This window comes from Rhipicephalus sanguineus, chromosome 2 (genome assembly GCF_013339695.2).
Source record: "Rhipicephalus sanguineus isolate Rsan-2018 chromosome 2, BIME_Rsan_1.4, whole genome shotgun sequence".
NCBI classification, from domain to species: domain Eukaryota; kingdom Metazoa; phylum Arthropoda; class Arachnida; order Ixodida; family Ixodidae; genus Rhipicephalus; species Rhipicephalus sanguineus.
In genome coordinates, this window is record NC_051177.1 from 111841731 (window position 1) to 111853925 (window position 12195).

At 50.5% G+C, this 12195-nt stretch overlaps 1 protein-coding gene across 2 annotated transcripts in view; it reads right to left on the reverse strand.

The window, feature by feature from the left end:
• Positions 1 to 12195, reverse strand: part of LOC119383518 (vesicular glutamate transporter 3) — a 108931-nt gene that overhangs the window by 32825 nt on the left and 63911 nt on the right. Inside the window, exon 8 of one of the 2 annotated variants that reach the window (XM_049412552.1) lies at positions 10993 to 11124. The exons of the other annotated variant lie outside the window; for it this stretch is intronic. Within the exon in view, the coding sequence (XP_049268509.1) occupies positions 10993 to 11124 (132 nt within the window). The remainder of the gene's footprint in view (positions 1 to 10992; positions 11125 to 12195) is intronic. 2 annotated transcript variants of the gene reach the window in all.

Genomic DNA, 12195 nt, shown 5'->3' on the forward strand with positions numbered 1-12195 from the left:
CCCTCTCAGAGGACAGTGTACTCTATTTTTACCGTTAAAGGGGCCCTGCAACACCTTTCTTAGTTATATTGGAATAGTCTCATTATTGACGTATGACTCTTCACGAGTCATATGCCGCAAAAAGTTTTCGAATCCGTCAAGTCTAAGTGGTGTTAACGAGTTATAGAGATCACACATTCCGCAGCTTTCTCCCTGCACTCAACGCCGCGAGCACGCGGAAAGCTGCGCGGGGCGTGAAGGGAGGGAGGACGGAGGTGCGAGGAGGCGTTGAAGAGTTACGTCAGCGCCGGCGGCATTTTTTTTCTTCATTATTTTTTTCTCTCTGGCGTCTCGGCGCAACCACGTAGTCTGTGGCGCCACTTCCGGTCGGCTTGCGTGGTCGTCATCGAGCGGAGCCCATCGCACCGTGTATCGCGCGTGCTTGAAAACTGCGAGTCGGTTTGGCAATGTTGGGTGTGCACCTCGAACTGCCGTAGTGTTTTCATCACTCTGCCAACCATGGACGCAAACCTGCGTGCGCGTTTGGAACAAATGACAGCTGAGATGGGTTTCGACCCACACTCCGATACACCGCCTCGTCGCACTGCTTGAATCGTATTCAACACGGCAAAGCTGCGTGCACCCTTCTCCCAGTGGCGGTACTTCGATGATGTTTGCTCTTCGAATGCGGGCGCACAGCGAGTGCGGGCTGACAACAAAGAACTAAAGACTAGAAGAAAGGATCGTGGGGCATCGGGCCGGCGCGGACCCATCCCCCGGCTGTCTGCAGCTACCGTGAAAATGCGAGTCTGCTTGGTTGCTGTGTCGCGGTTTCTCGGGAACGTGAGACAACGGTGAGGATACGCCGAGGTACGGCTCGATGACATACTGAACAGACAGCGAACGGGACTCTCGCCATACTGCGAGCACAGATATCCTAAGCTAGCCGGCGCCAGCATTGTTATCGGAGAAATGCTGCACCGCTGGCTCGGTCGGTCGTGAGAACGTGCCGACGATGCAGTTTCCAGCTGACGAGGCAACACTCGAACGGCTGCCACTCTCAACGGGAACCGGCGATGGTCAAAAGCACAGAAATATTCACGATTTCGGCACTGCGCATAGCGAAGAAAACGCAACCACGCAACTACGAGCAGACGAGCTGTCGGTGAGACCGGAAGTGCTAATATTAATGTTTGTTCGGTGTTTTAACGGCATAACACAATATAAACATACATATTATGTACTTATTGAACTCAAAATTAACAACGAAGGTAATAATGAGCGTGTTATCGTGATTAAAACATCAGCCAATGGTGGAACTGCCGACAATCGCGTCATATATTGCGGACTAATACATCATTTGTCGAGAGAAGAGGGAGCGATTTTCAGCTGACTTTGAGAATTTATTGTAAATTCCAGGCCGCTCGCTTCGCTATAATATTTGGCTCGCGTGTTCTCGGGAGCCTCGACTACCGATTGGCTGTGCTTTTTGACCCTGCTCAAAAAGTGTTGCAGGGCCCCTTTAAATGCCAACTCCGTCGATTTTATGGCCATGTCAAAGTAATGGTGCTTTTATGTTCCTGAGACGCTCCTGATACGGGCCCGATAGCAGTATAGCACACTGAAACGCGGTTCCGAAAACACAGCGCGGTTTATTATTGTATCTCCGCCATTGTTTCAACTACTTCTTCTTTCTCCACAGCAGACTACCCACTACTAGTTTATGTCCCAAGTGCGTCGTGCCAGAAGAAGAAGAAAAGTATGCCACAGATAGGCCCCCCCTGCAGACAAGTGGCCGTGGGCACTTGAAGAAAAAAAAATGGTCAGACTGAGCTTGTCAGAATGGGTGCCGGCTTGATCCTTTCAATGCTGACTGTGTCTTCATGCCCATTACGCAGGATTGTAAAATGATGTTCAGAACGCTTGATGACTGGGAAAGGACCGTCATAGCGAGGCTGAAGAGCACGGCGAGACGCATCGACACGAACAAAAACGTGTGAAGATGTCTGTAGGTTTGCCGGCAGAAAAACGTCGTTCTTAGTATGAGCTGAAGTTGGTGATGGGCGCAAGTTTTGCATGAAAACCCGCAGACGCTGGACGAAAGAAGATGGATCCGAAACACTCTGCGTAGTAACGGGGCTGACGAGGTCACCAGGCAAACGGAGTGTGCAGCCATAAACCATCTCGGCTACAGAGCAGGCAAGTTCTGGCCGAAGTGTTGAACGCAGGCCGAGAAGCACGATAGGGAGGTGTGATACCCAATCTTCGGCGTGAGGCTGCGAGGCGAGTGCTGCTTTTAGATGACGGTGGAGTCTCTCCACTAAGCCATTTGATGCTGGATGATACGCAGTTGTGCGAATACGCGCACAACCCAGTAGAGATGTGACAGAGGTGAAAAGCTCTGACTCAAACTGTCTGCCTCGATCGGTAGTCACCGTTGATGGTACACCGACACGGCTAATCCAGGTAGCAAGAAAGGTACGAGCAACTGTTTCTGCCGTGATGTCAGGCATTGGAGCTGCTTCAGGCCACCTAGTGTACCTGTCAATACACGTAAGCAAATACGTATTTCCCCGACATGGAGGTAAAGGCCCGACAATGTCCAAATGAATGGTGTCGAAACGTGCATCAGGGAGAGGGAATTTTCCCCATGGAGGCTTGGTGTGCCGTTGTACCTTGATACGCTGACACGCTGTGCAAGTGCGAACCCAGTCACGAATGTTAGCGCGTATGCGCGGCCAGACATAGCGTTCAGTGACCAGGTGTTGCGTAGCTCTTACGCCTGGATGGCAGATGGAGTGGAGGGTGTCAAAAACAGCACGACGCAGCTGTGAAGGAACATAGATACGAGTGCAGTTGTGTGAAACATCGCACCAGAGCGTAACGTCGTCGTCGGGAAAGTTGACTTGTTCCAGTCGGAGGGAAGTAGAGTATCGGAGTCGTGGAAGCTCATCGTCTAATGCCTGTGCCTCCGCGAGCGAAGACAATGAAAGGTCGGTGGTGCCTGTCGTGGCATTGATGGTAATACGACTGAGAGCGTCCGCTGCACTGTTAAAACTGCCTTTTACATAACGTATGTCTGTGGTGAATTCGGCAATGAAAGCAAGGTGCCGAAGTTCTCTAGGAGTGTGCGTGGCACTGCAGGAACGTAAAGCCGAAACAAGTGGCTTGTGGTCGGTAAGAATGGCAAATTGTCGCCCTTCAAGGAAGTACCTGAAATGCTTCACCGCAAGGTAGGCTGCGAGGAGCTCCCGTCCGAAAGTACTGTATCGGCGCTCAGTGTCGCGTAACTTGCGGGAGAAGAAGGAAATTGGAGCCCATGCACCATTGATCCATTGATGAAGAGCGGCTCCAACTGCTTCTGAAGAAGCGTCCACCATGAGGCTAGTGGGAGCAGTTGGTGAAGGGTGATGCAGGAGGGTGGCCTGGGCGAGTTTGGTCTTAACGGCGGAAAAAGCTTGATCCGCGACCGTGTCCCAGGAAAGTGCGGCTGACTCGGCTTGCGAAGTCGAGAGTAGTGCTTCCAGAGGCTGGCAGCAGTGTAGAGCATGAAGGGATGAAGCGGCGATAAAAATTGACGAGTCCGAGAAAACGTCGCAGACTACGTATGGACGTGGGAGGCGGGTACTCGAGGATAGCTTGAACCTTGTCAGGTAGAGGAGTGATGCCATCTTTAGTGATCTGATGTCCGAGGAATGCTATCTCCGAGACTCCAAACTGACACTTTTCTACATTGATGACAAGGTCGTAATCACGCAGTCGAGTGAAAAGCTCACGTAGATGTGCCTTGTGCGTTTCAGCGTCCTTGCTGGCAACGAGAAGATCGTCGATATAGGCGAAACAAAACGGCAAGCCTCTTGTGACTTCGTCTATAAAACGCTGAAATGTCTGAGCTGCGTTTCTCAAACCGAAGGGCATTCGTAAATACTCATAGAGCCCAAATGGGGTAATTATTGCAGTTTTGGGAATGTCAGAAGGCTCAACGGGGATCTGGTGATAAGCTTTCACGAGATCAATCTTCGAGTATACTGTTGTGCCGGTTAAAAAGGCAGTACAGTCCTGAATATTGGGTAACGGGTATCGATCTGGAACGGTGACTGCATTGAGAGCCCGATAATCACCACAGGGCCGCCAGTCATTGTTCTTCTTGGGAACCATGTGTAGCGCCGACGACCACAAGCTTGATGACGGACGAATGATCTGCAGCTGTAACATATGCTCAAACTCGTTGCGAGCAATGCGAAGTTTATCAGGGCCAAGTCGGCGAGGGCGGCAGTGAACCGGTGGGCCTGTCGTTACGATGCAGTGGGTCACAGTGTGCTTGGGGGTCTTATCCATTGGAGACTGCGTTGTAATCTCCGGAAACTCGTTGAGCAGAGCTGTATATGGTGACGTAGGCGGTTTCACGAAAGTGGGGTTTAGGGCCGTAGCGCGTGACAGAAAACCATTGACCGATAAGCCGGTATAGCTATCCACCAGGCGACAGCGGTTCATATCCACGAGCAGATGAAAATGCCTTAAGAAATCGGCGCCTAAGATTGCGTAGCGTACGTCTGCTATCCAAAATAACCACTGCAGTTTCCTTTTGAGACCGAGATCAAGGGTCAGAGACTTCTGTCCGTAAGTTGCGATGACCGAAGAATTGATCGCTTGTAAAGGAGTAGACTTCTCGCGGAGACGCCGGTCAGTTTTGGACGCTGGAATTATGCTGACTTCTGCTCCAGTGTCCACCAGCAAGCGAAGACCTGTGGTTCTGTCGGTGATGTGGAAGAGGCGGCTTGATGCTTGGCCTTGATCGCCCGCCGCTGTTACTGACGATCGGCCGGAGCGTTTCCCATGCGCCATGAGCAGGGTGGCACACATCTGCGAGCCGCGGCACGAAAACGCCGGTGATAGTAGCATGTGTTCTGCGGTGAAAAGCGGTGCTCGGGCTGGTGGAGGGGCCGTTGCGGAGCAGGCGACGTGAGAGATGGTCGGTGTGGACGAGGATGGTCATTTAAGTTATGAATGCTCAGCAATTGCAGACGCAAGGTAGCGACTTCAGCTGCGAGATCTTTTACCGTTTCTCGAAGGGAATCTGCTTCAGAAATCGGAGAGGTGTGGGCAGCGTTTATGACTGCCGGAGCAACGTCCATCATGTCATCGGCCATTTCTGCCAGCTCCGACAGCGTCTTATCCTGAGCTGGGACAAGAGCCATTCGCACGGTAGGTGGAAGACGCTGTAGAAACAACTCACGTAGTATGGATGTTTCTAAGCCGTCCGGCTGGTCCCCAAGCAGGTGCTGCAGGTGACGTAGAAACTGTGTGGGACGGCGGTCCCCGAGCTCTTCGTTGCACAGAAGTTGCTGAATGCGCCGATGCTTAGGCGGAACGAGTCGGTGAAGAAGAGCCTGTTTGACTGTCGTATATGGAGTGTCACCAGGCGGGCCCACGAGGATGTCGCGTATTTCGGCCATTGCCTGTGGCGGCAACGCTTCAACGAGGAGCTCATGCTTGCGAACTTCTGACGTGATGCGATGAATGCGGAACTTGTTCTCGACTTGAATGAACCATAAGGAGGGATCGGCAAGCCACAGCTGTGGTAGCGTTATGGTAGTAGTACCTCCAACAACGCCGGAAGAGGGTACATGGCCAGGTGCAGTGGCAGCGGTACCAGGGCTGAGGCCGTCGAGATGCTCACGCTGCTCCATGGAAGGTCGCGTTCGTAGTCCGGGTCACCAATAAATATAGCACACTGAAACGCGGTTCCGAAAACACAGCGCGGTTTATTATTGTATCTCCGCCATTGTTTCAACTACTTCTTCTTTCTCCACAGCAGACTACCCACTACTAGTTTATGTCCCAAGTGCGTCGTGCCAGAAGAAGAAGAAAAGTATGCCACAGCAGAAATACTCGGCAAATTAGAGAATAATTTTAAATAAGCAAATAAGCGCAACACCGAAACCGAAACTCAACCGAGTGTACTGTCTACGTATGACGTAGACCACGGTGTTAGAAGTATTATAGGTGGACCGACGGCGCCTCCGGAAGCGGCGAACTTTTGTCCGCGGTTTGTGGCGTCTGGTTCACAGGGCCCTAGATGGCGCTACACTACTGGTGGCTCAAGAGCGGTATCAGGCGTGGTCGCTTCGGAGCCGCGACCGCCCCTCGAAATGAATAAAAAACTGTGCGTTCGCGCTATAACGAGGGCAAAAATAAATAAATAAATAATAGCTTCGAATAAATCGAAATTTGGACGATACAGCCGTTACCTGTTGAATATATTGAAGACACTGAGATCGGGCTAGTTGGTACTGATCCATATTTTCTATAAGCGCGAAGGACACGTTACACGTCCCGTGTGCTTCGTTTGTGTAACGTGTCCTTCGCGCTTATAGAAAATATGAATATATTGAATTTGCCACCGCGAAGGTTGGCGGTGCAAATTCAGCATATGCTTTCCTCATTCGGACAATTAAAGATATGACAGTGCCGTCACGCTGAAATATGACAAAAATTAGTTCTATTTGTAGAAGTATAGTTTAGATAGTACCGCATTAGCCGTAGTATTACAACAGAAAATACTGTCTTTGCTGTCGCGAACATTCGAAGTAATTTGCGGTCGTTGATCGCGGATAAAAAAATGTGTCACGAATACGACTTTTTAGCTGGTCGTGCATAAAATACTGACTTTTAGCGAATGCCAGCAGCTAAGTTTGAGGCACCGACGAAGGATATGAAAAAGCATCCTGGTTTGGCACTGCGAGAAGGGGAGACATTATGAATGGTGGATATATGTTTCCGATTCTTCTCTGTTGCCAACTGAGGAATATATTTCACTGTTTATGTCTCGCATAGTCACCCGAAGACAGCGTTACTACTTCGTGTTTCAAGGAACACGTCGATCGCGGTGTGCGGAGTCTTTACGAGCGTATCCAGTCAACGGCGATGTCACCCGAAGACAGCGTTACTACTTCGTGTTTCAAGGAACACGTCGATCGCGGTGTGCGGAGTCTTTACGAGCGTATCCAGTCAACGGCGATGGTACACCGGTTACGGTACTCGGCTGCTGACCGAAGTTCCCTGGTTCGATCCCAGCCGCGGCGGTCGCATTTTGATGGAGGCGGCATGCTAGAGACCAGTGTACTCTACGATGTCAGTGCATGTTAAATACCACCACATCGCCGAAATTTGTGGAGCTCTGCTACAGCGTGCCTCATAATCATAACGTGGTTTCAGCACGTAAAACCCCAGATATTCTCATTGTTAACAAGCGTAGCTTTCGCACGGAGAGAGAAATACTGCACACGCACGTAGGTGTTAAAAAAAACGGGCCAACTCACGGCGTGGACGAACTCAAGACGATGAACTCAAAACGAACTCAATACTTCGTCGGCACGGCGTCATTAGCCAGAGCCGCCTTTCGTGATGTGCTCACAAGAACGTGCCCTTTGTACACTGCTTCCCACGTCTTCGTTATGTACCTCGGCTCGAAGTGCTTCTCGCACACGTAATCAGTCGACTGCAGCACGCGGTCCTTGCGCGGAATCGCATGGCGCAAAACATTCAGGCGTTCCGCATATCGGGGTGCAGAAAAATCGACTTTTCAGTGCAGGTCTTGTACACAGAGCTGCACCGCGGCACAAAACACTTTCGGCCCATTTCACGGCTTTCTCACTCGAATAGCATGACCTGCCATCGCACAAAAAGAATAAAACGAGGAAGCAATGTGGCGACAACAGCTTCGTCACCGTGGCGTTGTCGGAAGAGAGGCCGGCGCGCGCCGCTGTGAGCCTCTTGACTGCTCCTGCCATCTCGCGGCGTGACGTCGCGGAGGAACCGAAGTTCGACGCAGCGAGCGCATGGCGCCGGTGCTGCGTCGTCCCACCTGTACTTCTAACACCGTGACGTAGACGTTGTTACGAACAAACCGGAAGTCGTGCAAGGCATTCCAGTCACGCAGGCGCGGAGTATGAAAACTGTGACAGCCGGGACGACCAGCGAAGCGCCGGCCAAACCAACGCTGTCTGTTGCCTTGTGCACAGCAGACGCTCGCTGTAGCGGCCGAAGCGCCGAAGTTAGCGGTGCTTTCGGCTGCGTCACTTCCGCCGCCTTCCCAATACTGACGTCACAGACGCAATGTTGCCAATAATTGTGGGAAGCCAGGAGGGAGTTTACAGACAATCTTTAAAATTGATTTGCAAACAATCTGCGCATGTTTCAAGCCTGTAATTTGGCATAAATGACAGAAACGTGCAAAGGAACGTACCAAGCGAATTTCATTGAGATCCATCGACCTCGAAAAATCGCGTACGTCGGCCCTAGTAGGCGCCGTCAAAACATGTGACGTCACGGCGAATGGTTCGGAAACTTGAAGGTGGCGTCACCACCCACATTTTGTTTTTGCGCGTTTTCTCACTTACTGAGCGTCTTCTCGCAGCAAGCGTGGTGTTTTCGGTATCGTGAAAGAGTACTTTACTAATGTGAGAAAAATTGTTTTGCTCTTTAGTGTCCGTTTAAGGCGTGGCTTCTGAGCAGTAGCGATTTTTCTTGAGGAGCGGCTTTACAGCATTACGACTATTTGTACAGGAAAGCCACACCTCAAGGCGGAGTGATCTGTCTCGTTGCCTCCTATCGGCGAAAACACGATATTTCGCTTTCCGGCCAGAAGCGAAGTGTTACATTTGCCCAACTCGAGACCAATGATTATAGCATATTCTTCCATGTAACGCGCACTGCGATTTTGTTTTTATGTAGCAGCAGAGTCATAGTGCCGCAGAGACTGCTCCCAATATGCTTTTAGGAGCTGGCTCGCCAGGTTCTTAAGCTGGGGCAAAGTCCCGCGGCGTAAGCGTAACCTTAGTTCCATAGGCGACCGCTACAGGCGCTGCTGGCGCGAACAAGAGGTCTTTTTCCTCTTGTTCTTCGAGCGCCTTGATGATGATATTAACGCAGGCAAAACCACATATAGCGTAGCCAACTGTAGCATGCGCACGCTCGCGCGAAAGAGAAGTCTTGCCGACGCACGCTTCAAAGCGCGATTTCCTCGACCACACGTTCGGCCACAGCTGCAAGGTCTGCGACCCCTTGTGGTTCGACAACAACCTGACCACAATCGCTACTTTAACATGTGACGTGTTTATAAGACAGTAGAGGACCTGTACGGAAGATTCACGGGTTTTCCCGATCTTCTCCGAGCCAGCTCCTCAATCATCATTCACTTCGTGGATATGGCGTCATTTTTTTACCGAGGGAAACAGCGAGCCGCTGTGTAACTAGTGTATGTCTCGTGCCTGCTCGCGCTTCTTGTGGCAGCGCGACGCATGCCTCGATCGCGTGCACGGGCTCGGGACAGTGGGCTGACCTGCGAGGCTTGGGAGAAATGTGTTCGTGAAGAAACACTTGTGTGGAACGCTCTAGCGGACACTCTCATTTTCCACGCCCACTTTTATGGGCACACGTTCGCGCGCAATAAACCAGTGTTTGTATGTCGCCTTCTCGATATGTTACAACAGTGCTTAATATATACACATTGCGCCTTGAGGTGTGGCTTCATGGCACCATAAATGATGCCTTGAGGGTAAGCTTCGCGGCATTGCGATTTTAATTTTCGTGAGGCCACACTTCAAGGCGATGTCCTCAGCTATATAAAGCTTTTATTACCGTTTAATCACCCCACCCTCGTCCGAAACCCGCGTGCTGAAGCTTTCTTCTCGTCTTTTTGTTGAATCTCCTTTCCTCCTTCATTCGAATCGACATTTCCCGTTTTGGTGGTGTTAATAGTCAGCGAATGGAGCATGCGGTCACCGCGAAACCAGAACTCTGATCACGATGAGCTTAGGACCGCAATGCTTTACAGCGCGGCAGAAAAGTGAACACGCCACCGTCACCGAAGTAGTGTCGCCTGCAGGCGCTGCTGATAGACTGTCGAAGTGTTTGATACTCGAAGCTTGGTTTCTGTAGTTGACGCGCACAGTTGACTGGTAGAATGATGGCCGACGCAGTCTATGTGAATGGCACGATCGCATCGATGGTTATTCATTGCATAGTCATTATTCATTAGCTTTAACGCACGCACACACATAAACACAGTCATAGCGTAGTTTAGCGCAAAAAACAGGCAACAGACGAGTGAGAGGACAAGGACACAGCGCTAAGTTAAGAACAGCGCTAAGCGCACAGCGCTAAGAACGTTGCTAAGTTACATAAACACACACACACACACACACACACACACACACACACACACACACACACACACACACACACACACACACACACACACACACACACACACACACACACACACACACACACACACACACACACACACACACGCGCGCGCGCGCGCGCACACACACGAAACGACTATTTGCTCTCATCGGCCACCGTCGTGTCTCTTGCAATATTTTTGACAGAAAGGTATGTCACGTTTCCCGAGAGCAGCTGAGCCATCGAAACGTGAATGGCGTATGCGCACATTCTATTCCTCATGTGCTAACAATAGATACCCTCCCCCCACCCCCACCCCCCTTTTTCCCCCTCGTGCTTTGCATGGAAAGGAGTTCAACAACGCAGTTCTTTGTGGCGAGATGCCAGGAAGTGCCGCCGTCTTGGAATAAAAAGGCAGCAGCCATCGCTACTCGTCAGTATTATTGTGCCACACGGCCCGAGCTTACGATGCGCGCCCTTTACGCCAAAAACAGGAATCGATGCTATTTGAGTCTGTAAAAGTTCCTTCCCTGCTACAGACTCCATTGTCTGCGTCGCGGCGGCTGGCGCTCGCGAATGCTGTTACGTTTACGACAGGTCCGTAGCCAGGAATTTCTTTCGGGGGGTGGGAGGGGGGGGGGGCACTTGCTGAAAGCCTTGACTATTTGAGAAAAATGCTTATTTTCATTATTTATTGTCGGTAAAACACCATGTATCATAAATGTTTCGGGGGGGGGGGGTCGCCCCGCCCTCCTCTCTACGGGCCTGGTTTACGAGTACTGAAACGTTCACAGAGCGGCATCCAACGAAAGGCACCCTCACCTCATCGTTGTAGTACCACTGCATGATGTGAAGCAAGGTGTTGTAGGTCCACGTCCGGCCGAACGACGCCAGCAGAATGGCCCACACGGGACCCGAAGACAGGATGGAGCGCATCGGAACGCTGGTCGGCTGCTGCTCGCGATGAATGGAAGTAAGGAGAAATTCATCAGAAAAATTGCACGAGGGTTTTAGACCACTTTGGCTTTGGCTTTAGACTTAGCTTTAGGCTTAGCTTTTAGACTTTGGCTTTATTAGCGGCGCGCGCAACGAGTGACACTCTTGTTTTTCTTCCAAGCACTTCCGGTCGAGCACTTACTTCCCGTTTTCCGAATGTTCAGAAAAAGTCTCGTAAAAAATAAAACTGGTACGAAATCAACTGTTCTGGTTCGAGTTGAGAGTAATATTGGTTACAAATGATGTCGGAGCACAAGTTTACTGAACATAAAAGTCAATTAACTCTGAGGATAATTACCGAAAGTTAATTCCAATTGGTTCATTGAAAGAGCAGAAGGTTTTCCTGTAAGTAGCTGGGATCGTTGTGGCACCTGGGTGGTGACATCATGAGGGGGTGACATTGACATGAGAACAGATAAGCTGTAAATACGTGACTAGGCAACAAGCCTCAGAAGAGGCGGGACAACAAAAACGAGAAAACGCAACGTAACAAAGAAAATGGAAAATAAAAATCAAATACATTTCCGAGAACAGAAAGGCGCTAGGAGAAATGCCACAAATTGCTATTATTTTTAATAAATTCCTTAAATATCGACGCATTCATTTCAGCTGCAATTGCAGGAGGCAGCCGGTTCGACTCAATACTGGTTTTGTGTCATAACCATCTCACTCATGGCCTCATCCAAGAACTGCTCTTGCTTCGCACGTCAGCTTTGCCAGGCATCTTTTACCTGTATGTCCTATTTACCCTTAGAACCTACGCTAAGTGTAACAGGCAAAAAAAGAAATGCCGACGAAGAATTACCGAGAAAGGAATGTGCTCCTGCGTCTGAAGCGAGTCGATTATGTAGATCTTTTCCCTCGTTGACACCCCCGGATGCTTGGATGGCGTTTCGGATATGAGAAGGAACCATGGCAACACCCATAGGATGCCTAGCATACCTGGACCAGTAAGATAACAAAACAACGAGTGACCACTTCGATCCCTTACCCTTGAGTTAAGACACGCACACTATGTACTACCTGTTT